This window comes from Epinephelus fuscoguttatus, linkage group LG1, assembly GCF_011397635.1.
Source record: "Epinephelus fuscoguttatus linkage group LG1, E.fuscoguttatus.final_Chr_v1".
Classification (NCBI taxonomy): domain Eukaryota; kingdom Metazoa; phylum Chordata; class Actinopteri; order Perciformes; family Serranidae; genus Epinephelus; species Epinephelus fuscoguttatus.
In genome coordinates this window covers 9,413,056-9,431,175 of record NC_064752.1, presented here as the reverse complement: position 1 = coordinate 9,431,175, position 18,120 = coordinate 9,413,056, and the positions used below count along the sequence as shown (strand labels likewise).

The 18,120-nt window shown below is 40.7% G+C and overlaps 1 protein-coding gene across 1 annotated transcript in view; it reads right to left on the bottom strand.

Moving 5' to 3' along the window:
- Positions 1-18,120, bottom strand: part of il17rd (interleukin 17 receptor D) — a 39,965-nt gene that overhangs the window by 12,378 nt on the left and 9,467 nt on the right. The window contains exons 2-3 of the mRNA XM_049581151.1: positions 9,864-9,918; positions 4,277-4,399 (exon numbers count right to left, since the gene is read on the bottom strand). Coding sequence (XP_049437108.1) covers positions 4,277-4,399; positions 9,864-9,918 — 178 coding nt within the window. The remainder of the gene's footprint in view (positions 1-4,276; positions 4,400-9,863; positions 9,919-18,120) is intronic.

Below are 18,120 nucleotides of genomic sequence, written 5' to 3'. Positions count from 1 at the left end.
CTCCTCTTGCTGTTCTTTCTTCCTTTCCTCACCGTTTCCCTTTCTCTCCTACACTCCTTGTTTCCTTTCCTCTTCTCTTCTTGTTTTCTTCCTCCCCTTATCTTCTGTTCTCCTCTCATGTTTCCTTTGCTTCACTTTCTTTGTTTCCTATCCTCTACTCCTCTCATCTCCTCTCTTAATGTCCTTTCTTTCCTCTCCTTGTTCTTTTATCCCCCATTACTTTCTTTGTCCCTTTCTTTGTCCTTCTATCCTCGTTTCCTACCCATTTCTCAAATTTCCTCTCCCCATCCTCTCTCCTTGTTCATTTTTTCTCCTCTCCTTATTTCATTTCCTTTCCTTCTCACATTGTTTTCTTTCCGCCCCTCTCTTTTCTACTTGTTTCCTCTCCTCTCATTATTCCCCACTCCCCTCCCTCCTGTTTCGTTTTACGACCACCTGTCTTCTCCTTGTTCCTTTCCCTCCTCTCCATTTTTTGTTTCCTTTCCTTCTCTTCTCATCTTGTTTTCTAGTTCGATCCAACACTTCTCCTTGTTTCCTTTTACCCTTCCTAACACCTCCCCTGTCTTGTTTCATTTTATCTCCTCCCCTGTGCTCCTTGTCCCCTTTCTTCCCTGCCGCCCCCGTCCTCCTCTCTTCCTCCCCTCTTCCTCTGTGCTCTTTGAAAACACGTCTGTCCTGTAATTACACCTTTACATCCACAGGACATGTTTTTCCTATTAGCTCTGTGGGGAGTGGAGGGAGCGAGGAGAGCAGCGGTGGAACAGGTTTTTCTGTCTTGAGGCAGATTCCTGAACATCTCCGTCTCTCTCTGTGTCTCCTGCAGAGTTGAGGACAGACGAGGATGTTTGTGCATTTTAACGACAGCTGCAGTGTGACGGCAGGTTTGTGCTCGTCTGTCTTTTTCTCCCCTTCAGTATGTCTGGTTGTGTCTACATGTTTTGATCTTGATTAAAGATATCTAACTACTTTGATCTAGACTGAAACATCAACACATTTTGTACAGAACACGTTCCCTAAAAGGTGAATCCAACTGATTCTGGCGATCTAATATTTTCTATTACTTAAAGTAACGAAAAAAATGCCCATCACAGTTTCCCAGAGCCAATGATCACGTCATCTAATGTCTTGTTTTGTCCCAAACTCAAAGATATTCAGTTTACTGTGATATAAAATACACTGAAGAAGCTGGAATAATGAACTCTTGTACATCGATGGCGGCGCATGTGGTTGCATCGGCTCGATACTCTAAGCAAATTAGCATTTTTGTTACTTTGTGTGAGTTATGTTTGCAAGTTCAGGCACTCGAGGATCGTATCCACTATGAAAGAGCCAAACTTTTTGATATGGAAGGTCAATTTCAAGATTATAAATCCAAGAGCCTGGACTCTATTCCACGAGAGATCTTGCATACTGTTGAGCCTGGTGGAATTATCATCATCCCACATAGGTAACGTCGGAGGCGGCGTAGAGAACGGAAGCAAAAGCAGGACAAAAAAGGCAGCCTACAAGCTAGGCTAAGGGCTAGCCCACTACACATGCTCACACACACATCGCGCTGATTTAAGCTCCAGCCCTTTATATTGTGCAATAACTTGATCTATAATAAACTATGAATCTGCTGCTGGCATCTATTTATTGGTATTTCAGTATTTCAGACACACCTCTTATTATTATTTATGCAGTTAGTTGTTTGTCACTGTTTCGTCTCGTCATTGTCTGTAGTTTTACCTCGTTCTTATCTTGTCTTACTGTTTTAAATCTGTCTTTTATGTAACGTTTTTTATATCATTTGTTTGCAGCCTTCAGCCTGTGATTCACCACACAGAATTTCTTTGTACATCTATAATGACTTATTTTGTTACATTCATGCCATGTACATTTGCTTATCTATTGTTTTTAAAGAAAAAACAATTAAATTGGAGAGAAAATCTCACCTTTATTTTCAAAAGGGAAGTTTTTTATACCTGCTTAAGTTTCAGTTATAGTAAAGCACCTGTTTCAATAATAAATAACTTCTGTTTTCAGTTTTTAAGGGAAACTGTATCTGTTCATAATCATAATTGCGTAATACCGTAAAATTGTGCTATTTTCTGATCATGCCATGAAAATCTTTCACTGATGCAACCCAAGTTTTGCATTTTTGCTTAAAAAATGACTTAAACAATGAATCCATTATCAGAATGATTTCAGATTAATTTTCTGTCGATAAACTTTAAAATAATTATTTCAGCTTTATTTTGCTTTATGACCAAATACCTGCAAAACTAATGAGATTCCCTCAGCTTCACTTTGTGTTTAGTGTTAATAAGCAAATGTTAGCATGCTAACCTGCTAAACTAAAGGGATTAACATGATAAACATTATATCTGCTGAACATCAGCAAACTAAAAATCAGAAAGAACAGCTGAAGAGTCTGCTCCATCACCGTGAATCATCAGCAACAATCGAAGCGATGATGTCATAATTTCACTTTTCCATTATGTGTTTTATGTCAAATCTAAGCCCAAGGCCCAGATTACCTGATCATATAAGACTAGAAACAACACATCAAACTCTACATGATGTAGAGTTCACATCTGTGCAGTATTACGGCTGAAGTGTAAAACACATTTGGCCCATCATGTGATTCCCAAAGTGCAAATATCAGGTGCTGCAGGACAGACTACACTCAGCAGCACCCTGGTCCTTTCTGAAGCACATTCAGGACTGTGATGCAATGAATTCCTAAGCCTGATTCATAACTAATTCATAATGAAAACAAGATGAAATGGTTTTATAATACGATCACATGACTTTTGGCAGTCATATAATTCTTGTCATATCCTCAATTCTCAACAAACCAAAAGCAGGCCTCCTCCACCTGCTGCAGAGAAACTCTTACTACTTGTTGTGACATGAAGTTGTCATATTTGTGACATTATTAGTTAAATTCAGTGTTTCAGCATCTTTAATGTTAGTAAAAGCACTGATTTTATTCATGAAAAATCTGCAGATATCTTGAGAAAAGTATGATAATGGATGAGCACAAACAACAATCACACTGGACCTGAATTTAAACCTGTTAACATGCAGTTTTTGCTTTATAAATACACGTATACATATATAGAGCTTATCCTCTGCTATGGCTGCAGCAGGGTTTACCTTACACTGGAAACATACTGGACAGCTGAAGAATCCACTTTGCAAACAACAAAACATATGTTTGTTTTATTAACTTTGATCCTCAGCGGGCAGAAAAGAAGCTGTGCAGGTTTTTAGGAGACGTATGACGGAGAGATTCTGGATTCTCGCTGCTTCTCACATGCGACTGTGACATGGAAAATTTCTGGAAGATTTCTGTCTCTCCGTGAGAAAACAACAGGCTGTATTGTCACCGAGGGAGAGTTCACCTTACACTGAGCGCGCACACACACACGAACACACACATTCCTTCACGGTCAAATCGTGGTATTGTAGTGTGAGATGTGATCCTCTCTCTTATTCTCCGGGCCTGATCAAAGGGACACACACACACACACACACACACACACACACACACACACACACACACACACACACACACACAGAGGGACACACAGACACAGGGACACTCACACAGACACACTGTCACAGAGCTGGGTAATCTTACAGATTTGAGCACTTTGAAGGGTTATTCTTTCCTGCTCCTCCTCCCTCATTTTCCCTTCTCTCTCTACTTTGTTATGGAAAGGATTTTTTTTTATTGTGAAGCAGCAAAATAAGGAAATGTTGAGTTTTCATTAGCAGAAACTTTACTTATCTTCTCAGAGCTGGACACACAGACACTTTGAAAAACGCAGTTCTTTCTGGTCTCCTGCTAGGGCTGGGCAATAAATAGAAAATTATTCAAAACCAACATTCAGAGCCTCTAACCGACGTAATCTTGCCAATATCGGTAATTTTGATTTCTTTTTAAATTCTGTAAATGTTTTCCCCACTGTGTGTATTCATGTACTGTCTCCTTAAAAACATACTACTGCACCCTGTCGAGTCTGTGACCCGGAAGCAACATGGAGGAAGACTCAAAACACTGAGCCCACTGAGCAACTTGAGCAGCTTGTAAGAGAAATGCCGTGTCCGTCATTTGGACATTTAAAACTGATTAAGGTAACTCAAATTGGAACAGCATGGTTTGACTCGGCGCAGCCAAAGGTGGTAAGACGGCTGTAAATCGCTACTAGTGGAGGGATGTGTAAATAAAGGGACAGATAGGTTCACAAACAGAGAGGGACAGATAAACAAACAGACAGACAGGTACCTAGTGGACTGGCAGACCAGTGGACGACCACAGCAGCCTGATCCTCACAGGCCAGATGGCTGAAGGAGACGTTGGAGACCTCATGGATCACGTGTTTCCCCAACGGGTAGTTTAACGAACAATCTGCAGGACAAGAGACAGAGACAGAGCGAGAGATCAACAACAGCACATCATTATTACCTGTTTTTTTTTTTTTTAACAACTATTACTGCATTTCTTTATCACAGTTCTACAAGTCACCCTGTGGTGCAGGTGGTGACTGTGGCTGTATCACCGTGGAAGAAACACTTTGATTTATTACTCCAGTCAGAGTAGCAATATTAGTCGTGATACTGGAACTTTTAACTTTGAAAAATATTGATACTTGTTACCATTTTCAATACCACAAGGAAACTAGACATTGAGGGCATTAAGTTAAAATTTGTATTAAAAGACAAATATAACAAGACTATAACAGACAACAACAGTGACAGCTTCTTTATATTCAGAGGTAATATGTTACAATAAATAGCTATTTTTTACAACACTAAGCAACACTACAGTCTAGAAATTCTTTGTTACTAATAAAGGTGCATTCAATATTTTACTGAAATGAAAATACAAAAGTTAGAGCATCAAAATATTTTTAAAGTAAAAAAAACTGTAAGTACTCATCCTATTTTCTCATCCTACTTTTTACAGAATTGGTTTATAATTATGAGAGTTATTCTGAAGCTGATGTCCAGCACTGTAAATGCCTCTGCCTGAAAATGTTGGATCACGTATTGGCGAGTATGTGAGTCTATGCACCAATCTGATACCAACTAATTTATTAATAAACTTACAGGCAGTTTCACACCCAGATAAAAAGGCAGTTCTTCTTCATAGCTCTGAAACTGTAGCCTAACCAGCAAGCTGCTCTGTGCAGCCACTGACAATAACTGTTTCAGACTGGTAAAGAAGAAATGATTTACGGTAAATCGTGTTACATTAGCCGTTAGCAAAATGTCTGCAATTTGGCAATATTTTACACCGGAAAGTCGCACCAGTAAAAAGGCAACATGTTCAGTATGCATGGCTTCAGTTTCGAGGGGTGAGCCATGCCATACAACGATAATAGTAATAATGTTACTCCCATAAAGTGTTGTGTTGTCGTATACCACAAGTTTTTGTTGTTGTTCTTTAGTATGGTATAGTGTTGTCACGCTACAAAAATCTTTGTTTCGGTACCGATACCAACATGAATTTCGATACTTTTCAGTACTTTTTCCTAAGGAAAAGTCCTTTTGGATACAAACCTTTAGAACAATAAATATTAGGGGTGTAACGGCACCAAAACATCGTGGTTCAGTAAGTACCTCGGTACAGATGTCACAGTTTGGTTGCTCAAATGTTTCACCAAGTTTGTGTTGTCTCGTGTTGTCTCCCTTTGCGAGGCAGACTTTCTCTTGTCTTTTTTCACGTGCGCCAGCTGCGAATGTTGATACAGGTGTTTTCATACACACCACTTGTGCAATCTGTGCTCCAATAGGAACAAGAAAGGCGTTTGTGTGCATAAATGAGTAAAATAAATTAACTAATTAATGAATTGAATCAATTTCAAAGTACCGGGATTTTCCAAATGCAGTATAGTACCGTTTGGAATACTCTAGTACCGCGGTACTATTTTAGTACCGGTATACCGTGCAACACTAGTATGGTGGTATCAAATCACCCAATATGCATATTCAGGTACTGGAATCTGTATCAGACAGGAAAAAATGGTATTGAAACATCTGTTGCAGCTGGTAAAGGTGGAGCTCATTTTAATTACTTTCAATATTGCTGAGTATCTTACTCCATAAAAATATAATGTATTCATTGATTTTTATTATGTATTAATACTATTTTAATTGTTGTTGCTGTTATGTATCCATCATTTAGGGACTTTTTCCATCTTTTTCTGTTTATTTTATTGCTGTTTATAATTCTTGGTATACGTTGCTACTAGTTATTTGTTTTTATGGACTTTTTTCATCATTTTATTGAGATTATATATTGTATCGATTATATATATATATATATATATATATATATATATATATTGATTATATATTTGTATCCTTCCAGCCCACTGAATGTGAACTCAGGACATTGCTGAAAAAGAGGCTAATGCTATGTCAATTTACCCTGAATAAACAATGATTTGATGATGATGATGATGATGATGATGATGAAGAATCGGCAAAGTAACTAGTAACTACTGATGTTAAATACACAGTAGAAAGTATTTGTCTCTTTAAAATGCAGTGAAGTAGAAGTATGGAGAAGCAGAAAATGGAGGTTAACGTACCTCAAAATTGAATATTTTGAAAATTAAAATAGGAACAGGAGGCTTAGCGTATCCATCATGTCTCCCAGCTGTCACAGCATCATCAACAAAGAACTGTCATTCATGTTTTTACAAACCACACCTTCACTCATTCAGTCACCACGTATACGCCTATGCCTGTTCCCAAAGTTTCTCGTTTTATCTCATGAGGGATAAAGATGGAGGGCCAGACGAGGAGGAGGAGGAGGAGGAGGAGGAGGAGGAGCAGCCAGCCATGAACCGAGAGAGATCGGAGGAGAAAAGATGGACTTAGGATGTAGAAAGAAAAGGGGGCGTGAGCTCAGACACGACTCACTGCTCCTCTTTCCTCCTGCCAGCCACCTATTGAGGGAGAGGATTGAGGTGAGGAAGAGGAGGAGGCGGAGAGGACAGAGGAGAAGAGCTTAAAAAAAAAAGGATGGAGATGACTGGGAGGAGGCTGGGAGAGCATGGGATGCGACACGAGTCACTGCTCCTCTTCCTCTCGTCCTCCTCAAAGCGGGGTCATGTTCAGGGCTAAAGGAGAAGGTCACAGCTGGATGCTCCTCTTCCTCCTCTTCCTCAATCATAAAGCTTCTCTATTGGATAGTAAAAGGAGGGGAAGGTTGGAGCTGGTGCCTCCTCTTCCTCCTTTCCTCCTCTTTGTATTCAGAGTTTATTTAAAAGACAAAGGAGAGGAGGAAGAGGAGGATGAAAGCTTCGTATTTGGTTTTCACCTCCCTGCTCCTCTTCCTCCCGTGCTCACTCCAGTTTAAGAAATTAAGAGGAGGACATGGAGGTTAGAGCCTTCACATACCCTTCGTCCTTGTGTTTTTATCTCCTTTTATAATAAAACTCTTTGTGGATGAAAAGCTTAGTAATCTGTTATGCCTTTGTGGTATGGTATAATGTGCTGAATACTACGATACCCATGAGGCTCAGCTGCTGTTGTTACAAAGCTAAGGACAGTTTGAGGCAAAACTCAGAATGTGTTTTATTGGATTCTAGCACAATCTTTAGCTTCAGTTTGCTGTTAGTGGAGCACACAACCTTATTTGAAGCTCTCTGATTGGGCGTTCCTTATTGAAAATACACCTGCTGTTATTTAAGATTTTTCTGGATTTTTTCTAATGTCAACTTATTCCATGTAAAGACCAAAACCAACAATATGCCATTCAATCTGTAATTAATTTCAGCCCCAGACCCAATGGTTTCTACTCAAGATGCAACTCCTTAAAAACGAATCACAAATATGAAGTTTCAACATTACACAAACAGGAGGAAATAGTTTTTAGGACTATTTTCAGCAGCGGATTAATCCACATGATGCTTTAGTGAGTATTATGGGCAGCAGGTCATGTAGGGCTGGGTATTGGTACCTGATACCTTTAAGGTGTTGCCCCACATAACCCAGTGCCACATTGTATAGAAACACCACATCACATAAAACAATACAATAGTCAATATAAAGACTGCCTGGTTAGCACAAGCTAACACAGCAGAGGCTAACATCTGAAACTGAGCCGTTCAGTCCCAACAAAGTAACAATACCAAAAGGGCCCGAATCTGCCATTAAACCCGATAACAACCATTAGATAACATAAGCTTTGTGATGCTAACAGTTAGCCCTGTCACTGTGTGTGTGTGGCCCGGCAGACCCTCACCTAGTGTCCCCCACACGAAGCAGCTACAATCTATACAGTGATGTGATGAAGTTGAACGTGGTGTGTTTGACGGAGTTGGCAGCAGTGTATTTGGGATTCAGTCAAAATAAACTACAGTGTATGTATTCATGGCAATGAAAGGACATGTCACCCAGTGCAACAGTGTGGCTCATTGGTGTGTTTTTTTTTTTTTTTAAACATTTTGTGGACGACAATGGAGCTCTGTGGCACAGAGGAAGAGGATATACATGGGTTTGGATACACAGATCATTATTAGTTATTAGATACATTCATGGTTGGTTTTGGTCTTTTTACAGAAAAGTTAAGATTTGCTGATTTCAGCACCTTCCATCAGTGACCTGGAGGTCAAAGGTCACCCTGATTTGTATTTCCCATGACATCACTGCAAACAGAGTCAGTGAAAAGAGGAAGAAGAGGCCTCTGATTTTCCTTCATCCTCCTTCATCCTCATAGAGCTGAAGATTCAGAGGAAAGGAAGCAGTGAGGTGTGTCACTCCCTCACACACACACACACACACACACACACACACACACACAATAAGCTGATTGTGATTGTCATGCTAAAACACCTCAGTGCTTTTACTTTGGCTCAAAGTGTGTGGGTTTTCACACTTTTCCTTGTTAGTAAGAAGTGGATGCATCGTCATTTTAAAAGTCACATGACCTTCTGACCCCTGACCTCCACATTACTGGTGACCTAATATGTATTAGGAATAGATTAAATGAATCACTCATCTTGAAAGAAGACCTTATGGAGGCAGCTGAAAAAAATGAATAGTAACGTCTTTTATAAGATGAACAGTTTGACATTTTGGGAAATATGCTTATTTTCTATCTTGCAGTTTATTGTGTTTTATTATGTTATTAACAATGTTAACGTGAAACAACTCAGAAGCCCTGAAGACAAGATGTGCGATGAATTAACCTGTTGATTATCATAACACTTTTTTATACACTTATTTTATTTTGTTTTGATTTCTATTTTCTCCTCTGTCTCCATTCTCAGGAAGAAAACTCTTAAGTGATACAAACTCATCCAAAAGTCTGAAATGGTTAATTTGCAGTTTTATATAGGGACTGCTTGAAAACTGCACACACACACACACACACACACACACACACACACACACAAAGCGTAATCTCAAAGTGCTTCTCGCTCATGGTCACGGATGGTGGAGGAGGAAGAGGATGAAGGGGGTGGAGATGGAAGGGGTGAGGGGGCTTCAGATTTTCACACTGGGTAACATAATGGGAAATAAAACTGACTTTAGGCTCCGATTAAATTCAGTGATTGATTTTTAAGTTTAAAAGAAGGATGTACCCTCAGAGGAAAATTTTCCAATACAGCAACTTACTGTAGTTTCTGGAGAAACTGACGGGAATCTAAATGTTAAAACATCGGGAGTGAATCCCCACAGCCTGTGTGAGGTTAAATTTATGTTTTACTGTTGAGTTTGATGCCAAAATATTAGGTTGCTTGGAACTGTGCCACCACCTGGACAGTTACTTAAAGTAAGAAGGTGTTGGCAACCCCTGGGAATTCAAGATAAACCAAAGTCATTGTACACATTCACAGGATTATAGATGAACTCACTGTCAGCTCTGAAGGTGACGGCCAACCTCCGACCTCCATCTGCACCAGACTGCACCTGAGAGAGAGACAAAGACACAACACATTAAAGGCTGTTACAGTATTTAGGCTACTTAAAATCATTAAAATCTTTCGTGGGCGACCATTTTTTATCACAGATAAGAATACTGGATCTGATTTTTGCCGTTAGGATGCAACAGGTCTGGTCCTGTAATTCAATCTCTGATTATATCATCGGTGATTCAAACAGGTCTGTTGTAGTGCTCATCGACAGCTGACTCCAAGGTGGGACAAACACTCAAACAATCAGATCTTTGTAGGTGGGATTAAGAATGTGGGTGTCATCTTCCCGTGCCAGAGCCAGAAAAATGGCCTTAGGCAAAATAAAACAACCAATGCGACCAGCTGTACAGGGTCGATGATCAATGTTCAACCAACTGCTGCAAGTAACTGCTGCCACAGCCTCTGTGTCAGCTGATAGCACAGATACATCAGTCACTGCTGACTGGCTTAAAGCAGTGGTTCCGAACTGGTGGTTCACAGGTCCATTCTGAATGGACCGCAAGTGACTTGTTAACATATAAACTCTACACACTTTATTTTTAAGTACAGTGAATTTCCTGCACAGAACTTTTATTTTGAAGGGTCGTCTCCTGTTGTAGAGTGAGTGCCTAATGGACAACTACTTGATAGAGACAGCAAACTAGCTCAATGACATGGCCAAACACAAGTATGACGCTGATTATATTAAACCATGTGGACCTGGAACTAATGACTAAGGAGAAATCTGGACCCTGTGGCTGGACCAGTTTGAAACCACTGGTTTAGAGCATGATCCACTCTCTCATTCAGAAAATGGCAAACATGAACATGACGTCAGACTGAAAGGACGAAATGGAAGAAAATGGACGTTCAGTCTGATGATCAGGCTATCAAGAAAATCTTAAGTTAATCTTGTGTGCACAAACGTACAGAACATAACGTATTATAAAAGTCGACTGGACATTGTGACATACATTATGTTTAAAGGATATCAAGGATAACACAACAGGTAAATAGGCTAAAACCAAGGTAGTTCCCTGTAGTTCTTATTTCAAACTGCATTAAATCCAAGCAGCTATATTAGATTCAAGTGTTCATGATCTGACATGGGCTGAATACGCTGTCACTCGAATCAGATTTGGCTCTTGAATACAAATATTCGACTACTTGTTCCTATGTTTACCTATTGAGTTTAAGAGTTTGAACTGGGTTCAGTGGGATGTCCAGGGTGACAGTGATGTTCATGTTATATAGTAAACAAGCCAAGTTAGCCCTGGGTGCTAACAATGCTAACAATATATTGGAAATGTGTAACTACATTTTTGCCAACACTACATATCAAACAAAAGCCAGAAACTATATCGTATTAAGTTGCTGTGAGCTGTAAATTCACCACTTCTAAGTAGTGGCAAAGCCTCTTTTCATCCAGGCAGCGTCCTCTGTCTCACTCAGACTCACCTTGGGTCTGGGTCTGCAGCTGCCTGTGCCAGAGAGCAGTGTGATAGAAAGGAGTGCTGACTCTGCAGCCACATCTGGGCAAAGAAATGTCCCTTAAAGCACACCGCACACCAACCAACAACAACAGCAAAAAAAAAAAACAAAAAAAAAAAACAGAGTCACTGATCAGGGCACCCACTAGCTCACCTAGTAGAGCAGACACCCCATATAAAAAGGCTTTGTCCTTGCCACAGCGGCCGTGGATTTGATTCCAAACCTGTGGCCCTTTACTGTTTGTCTTCATTTGGTTTTTGCACGTTACTGATAATCTTCATTGTTTCTACTTGGTTTTATTTGCACTATTTCCCTCTTTGTGCTGCAACAGCGTCACAACAAAAACTTACATTATATCTTATCTTATCGTTCACAGTCATACACGTGCAGATAGCAGCAAAGGTGACCAGACTTGCTGAAACTAAATTCAATGAAGCTTCACAGCAAAATGACAAATATAATGAATGTAGCAACCTGACAATGTAAATATGAAGGAATAAATTCAGTATTTATAAGCAGTACCAAAACACAGCAACTAGCCTGTTGCTAACACTTCAGGTGCTCGTCTCTAACTGACCAGAGTAGGAACAAAAACCTGTGACTTCAGTTCCTGCTGCTGCAGTAACTTAACTGTAATAAGACACCTGCCAGGCTCCATTAGATGGCGTCAATACTTGAAATCGTCCAGTAAAATCACCTGGATTGGGTATTTCTAGAGTAAAATTTGTCACCAAAATACAAAGACACTACTTGAGTTGTTTGGTTCTGCTGAATAACGGTCCAAGCTCCACCCAGCAGCTCTATTTAACACAAAGGACGGCAGATACAGTGACACATGATGACTGGTGAGATAAGCCGAAGTGTCAACGTCGACTCCCTCCTGAGCCACAGAATCCCTTCCTCTGTGTCCCTGCACAAAGACGTGGATTCTCATGAGGTGTGTTACAGCAGAGCAGTTTTACAGCTTTGACCTTGTTTTCATGTTGCCCTGCTGCACACACACACACACTGAAACACACACACACACTCTTTCTCTTTCTCCACCTTGTTACAGAGGTGTCAGACTGTGGTCACACACAACAACCACAGACACACCTGAACCTAATCAGACAGACTCCCTACTGTGTATGTGTGTGTGTGTGTGTGTGTGTGTGTGTGTGTGTGTGTGTGTGTGTGTTATAAAAAGTGCGCCATGCTTATTAGCAGTGACTGTACCCCAACAACCCATCCACACACACACGTTTGTAATTACAGACTTGTGAAGACCCTCATTGCCAGAGTGCATTCCCCAGACCTTCAAACAAGCTCTGACACAGACCCTAAAACCAGGTCTTAGCCACCAACAGCTTTAAAGAAGGTGAGGATTGGACAAACACGTCTTCACTTTCCAAACATGCCCTCAAAATGGTCCTTAGAAAGACAGAAATACACACACACAGTTTGATCCTCTCATGTTCCTGTTCATTATATATGTTGCCTTCAGTTTGCCTCAACTGCTGACCTCTGACCTGTAGAGGTTTACGTGCTGCTGTGTACGCAGATGTCCCGCTGGCAGCATGAAATGGGAGTCTAATTAAAATCAAGGGAAGGTTTTCACCGACAGCACAAAAAAAGCAGACTTTCTGATTGGTTGCACCGAGACACAACCCTGCCACCCCCCCAAAAAATTGGTTCTGGTGCGACTTCCTGCAGTTGAATGGCTGAATGTGGAGGAGTCAGATGCACATTCTCTGCACAGATGAGCACAGACCAGGAGGATCTTAGAGATATTTATACAGAGAGATTAATAACCAGGTTGCTAATGTTCCTTGTAGACCATGCAGGGTCACCAGGTAACCCAAAAAATAAACAGAGCTGGAGGAAACCCACACAAGACATCGAGAGAACAGCAAACCTCACACACAAAGGACAAGGCAACACATCTGGATTTAAACTCAGGACAATCATGTTCAAAAAAGCCTTTAAAAAGTCCAGTTTGGGTGATGGATCTGACTTTGAAGGCTTAACAGACACTAAAACTCTGCACAGTGGTTCATCAAACTATGAGACAGGATTTTGGATACCTAGAAAGTTATCACAGCAATAACCATGTTATTTAGTAGCAACGATTTTAACACAGACACACAGCATTCACACTACCAAGTAATTCTACAAGGAACGTGCTCATGCATATGTGTGATTGGCCAGCGCTTCCCTTGCCGGATGACACCACACTGTGTTGAGACAGATTTTGTAGGACAGCCAAGAGGGTTTTCTTCCTGGATCTCTCGGAGTCTGAACCCCGACTGTGTCAGTGAAGTGGCCTCATTTAAATGTATGAAGGTCTGCTATTTTTGGTGTCTGCCTGGCCTTTGGGCATCAGAAGTGTTTGCTGGACGGTCCCCTCCACACCTTTTAGACACGAGAATGACTGACTGTATCCGAAACCAATAATCAGGCCCACATCATGAACTGATGGTCCAACTTCCTCTAGTTTCTTGTTTTCTTATATTCTTAATACAACTCCGTCTTTTCATGTGAACGACCAAATGCAACACTGTGAATGTCCTCCGAGTCAGATGGTCTTAAAATCCTCTTTTACACAGAGATCCCAGGATGCTGCTGCATCAAAGAATCTTAATTTTGCCAGCTTTACTTTATTACAAAGAACCAAACAACACTGGAATTGTGCTGCCCCAGTGTGTGATTTTGAAAAGCATGCTGATGTTTCAGAAGCAAAAGAATAACATTCACTTAGTGCCCCTATGTTATGTCTGTTGATGTCATCCTCTGCTCGAAGGGAAAGGAGCTTCTGGACCTCATCGTCTCCCCACTTTGAGGACATTTTCTGTTGCTGCTATTCTGTGAATTAAGCCCCTTTGACACTGCTGTTTCAGACAGGAGATTTAAAAAGTAGCTAGCAGCAGTTAGTGGCTAACTGAAAGAATAAGAACAGTAGCCAAAAATGTCTGCCAATTGTGGATACAATGAAGTACGGGAGCTCCTTACCACCCGAGCAGAGAGCGACGGTAAATGATCATTGTTCCCATCTTATGCCATTTTAATCGCTCAGAAAGTTCTGCCCAACGTGAATGTTTTGTCATACCAGATGCAGATGATGTTGCGTTACACGTCACATCTCTTTTGATTTCGGAACACCGGCATGCATCTAAAAATCACAAACTGAGCGGCATCATGGTTGATTTTGTATGAAGATGCAGACGCAGCAGTGTTGTTGGAGGTGGAATAACAGCGCCACGTTTGTCATATCCCTCTCTATAGGTGCGTTTACATACACCATTTTTAGTTAGCATGTAAAAAACCTGAGGGGAAACTAAACAAAAGTTGGTGTATCCAAAATGGTAACTACAATGAAGGGCAATGAGAACAGTTCCAGCAAATAACTAATAATGTACACTCATGACATAACATCATGGGCCGCTGCAAGCTCTTCGTCGTCTCCTTTTTTCACTCTCTATTTACATTGTCCAGTGTGCTCTCTGTTATTATACATCCACTGTATAATCATCTTGTTGCGCCGTCTTCACCTGCAGACTTTTGACTGGAGAATTAATATAACCTTGCGCTTATGAGGAAGAACCAACTGCTAATATGCACATAAAAGTACTGGATGGAGGAGTGTATAAAGTTGTATTTTATTTTGCAGATTTAAGGAAAATTCCATTAAAATTTGCTCCATTATGGATGGAAACCCAGCTTATGACAGACAACTTTTCACTTTGCCTTTGAGTATAGCTATCTGTGAAAGATATAAACACTTTTGCCTTCTGATGTTGTCGGACAACACAACTAGTTCTTGTCTAGGCTTCCCTTCATCACAAAACATGTCTGATCTCATGGGAGAGGAGCAGATTACTGAGCCTTTCTTCAGTGTGCTTCATCTTGTTGTCTTCACTATAATCAATCCAGATAAACACAAGCAGCCCGAGCTGACTAATCACAGTTTTTATGGTCTCTACGTGTCATGTTGCTGCTGCTCTTCAAAAATGTAACTACACTACTGGAATGCTATGCTATTTCCGCCGAATACACATGTAAAATTCCATCTTTAATAACAGACTTCCTGCTCAATTCAAACATTTTCACTTTACAGACAGGTCGAGTGCTACAGACTGAAGCTCCTTTCACACATGCACTGCAAACCTGAAATTACTCAGACATTACCCAGAGGAGCTGTACGTGGGAACACAAATGTCCGAATCAGTTGGACCGGACATTAAACGGACTTCACCCCGCCAGCTCCCCTGTCCAAAGTCTGTGTAATGTCCGATTGAGCCCATGTGTGAATACAGCAGGTAATTGTCTGGAGAATTCACCACAAGTGAGTGGGCATGTTGATGGCGTTTCTATCATGCAGCTTGAGCCAAAGTGGAAGAAAACAAACAGGGTGAGGGTGAAGAAGAAGAAGAGTCATTCACAAAAAGAGGGCAACGAAAATGTCAAACTGAAGAGATGATGAGATCTGGGGACTTTTGTCAGTGAGGGCAGACACCGAAATTATGACCAAATTACGAACTAACCACTTGGTAATTAGCCTCATCTCCTGTCCCCTGCACACTCTACCCAGTCAGCACCCGTCTTCAAACCAAACAGAGTGTCCCCAGTAAGTGACAACGCCTCTGTGTGACTTGAATTTAACATCCCATGAGTCGGCACACTTTCTAGTTACATACTTTGATAATTCCATATTCAAACAATTCGTTTACCATAAGTACGCCACCTTCTCCTTGACCCTGCCCTTCAACACAAACCAATCCTTCAGTCTTTACAACTGACAATCTTTCAGACAGAGACACACACTTTTCTTCCTTCCTGTAGCCAGGTGTTTTTGACTACTAACAATCATTATCCTCCACACACACACACACACACACACACCCTGAGGCCTGAACAGACTGAGTCACATCAGTAAACAACTAAAGAAAAGGAAAGAAAGAAAAGAGCGGTTCATTATTAGTAACAAAAGAAAGATCTGAGAAGCAGCTGTGGTGCATCAGATACACAGACAGCAGACACACTGAACGTTTGGGAAATGTCGCAATATCTGAGCGTGGTGCACTTTTTAAAGCAATTACAAAGCACAGAGCTACAAGTCTATAAACAGAGGGAAAACTCGAGCGCTGAAGAAAGCAGAATTTCCCTCGGGAATCCCCAAACACACACACACACACTGAATCAGTTCCTGTAGTAATCAGACAGCTAATTGCAGGCTCAGCTAGCTGCACATCAACAGCAATTAATCCCAGTGCTGGAGGTAAGGAATGAGGCAAGGAGGAAAGAGGACACAAGGAGAGAGTCAAGGAGGCCTGTGAGAAGAGAGGATTCAGAAAAAGGAGGATTCAGAAGGGGGGAGTGAAGGATGATGGGAGAAGTAATCACCAACCCTGCAGAGGAGGAAGGAAGTGAGGAAGAAGAGATGGAGGAATCTGATTAAACAGGAACTCCTTCAATTACAGCTTTCAAGGTTCACGTAGCAGACTTCTCCTCTGCCTCATTCTGTTTGGGGGCGACCAGACCAGTTCCAGATGTGGGACAGAGAACGTGGGACACACTCACAGGCTGACCTTTAATCAACGGACTGCTCATGAGCTGAGGAATAAACAGCTACAACAGTTCTGTCCGCAGAGACCAAGACGAGAGCCTGATATTGAGATTTGGTTTGGTTTATTTTGGCATCTGACAGGCAGTGGCGAAAAGTAACTAAGACTATTTACTCATGTAGACTTTACTTTACTTAAGAAGAATTTTAAGGCTCTTCTAACTGAATATTACCATGTTACATGTCTACCTCACTCAGAGGGAAATATTGTGCTTAATTTATTCAACTACATTTATCTGATGTTACTCTGCAATAATACAAAATATAATCAACACATAAATTATGATGTCCTTTTACAGCTAAAGATGAGACTTAATTGATCCCTTCTTAAAACTAACAAGCTACCCAGCAAAAGTAAACCATCAATCAATAATTACATTCTAATATGCAACATATATATTCTCAAATATGCCATTGCATAAAAAATACTTTACTTAAAGACAACAGTGTCTAAGTTTTAGGGGGATGTAGTTGTGGCTAGGGATTGCAGATTGCAACCAACTGAAACTTCTCCTGGTTAGAATCCCTTCAGTGTTCATTGTTCAGGAGGTTTTTACCACACTGAATTTAACAGTTTCACATCACAAATCAGTGTAACTTTAACACTGTTTGGCATCTCGGAAACGGGCCGTTGGCACCTGTCACTGTGTGCTCACCTTTTTTCTCTGATAACTTAAGATCCAGACGTTCAGGAGGTTTTAACCAGGAGCTGAATTATGTGCAGAGGTCTCTTCCTCACCAAGGCAAACAGACCTGAGGTCTCATTTATAAATATTGCTTATGCAGAAAAACAGGGCCTGAAAAAGGTGTATGCCACTTCCCATGCAAACGTTGTACACTACAAAAACAGACTTGATGGAAGAAACTTTGACCCATAGTTACTAACATTTTGAAGATGGGAAATTGGCAACACAGATGGCAAGGTGGAAGTCTCATTGCAAAAATGGTTGAATAATTTAGAAGCACGCCATTTTTGGATTTTGTTTGTACATTCGTTTTAGTATGGAACCCACACATTTTTTTATAAATGAGACCCCTGGTGATTTAAACCGATAAAATCACTGAATAGATCAAAAAATCTGTGTTTTTTCAACGCTGATAGTCACGGACGGGACGCTTACTACAGAG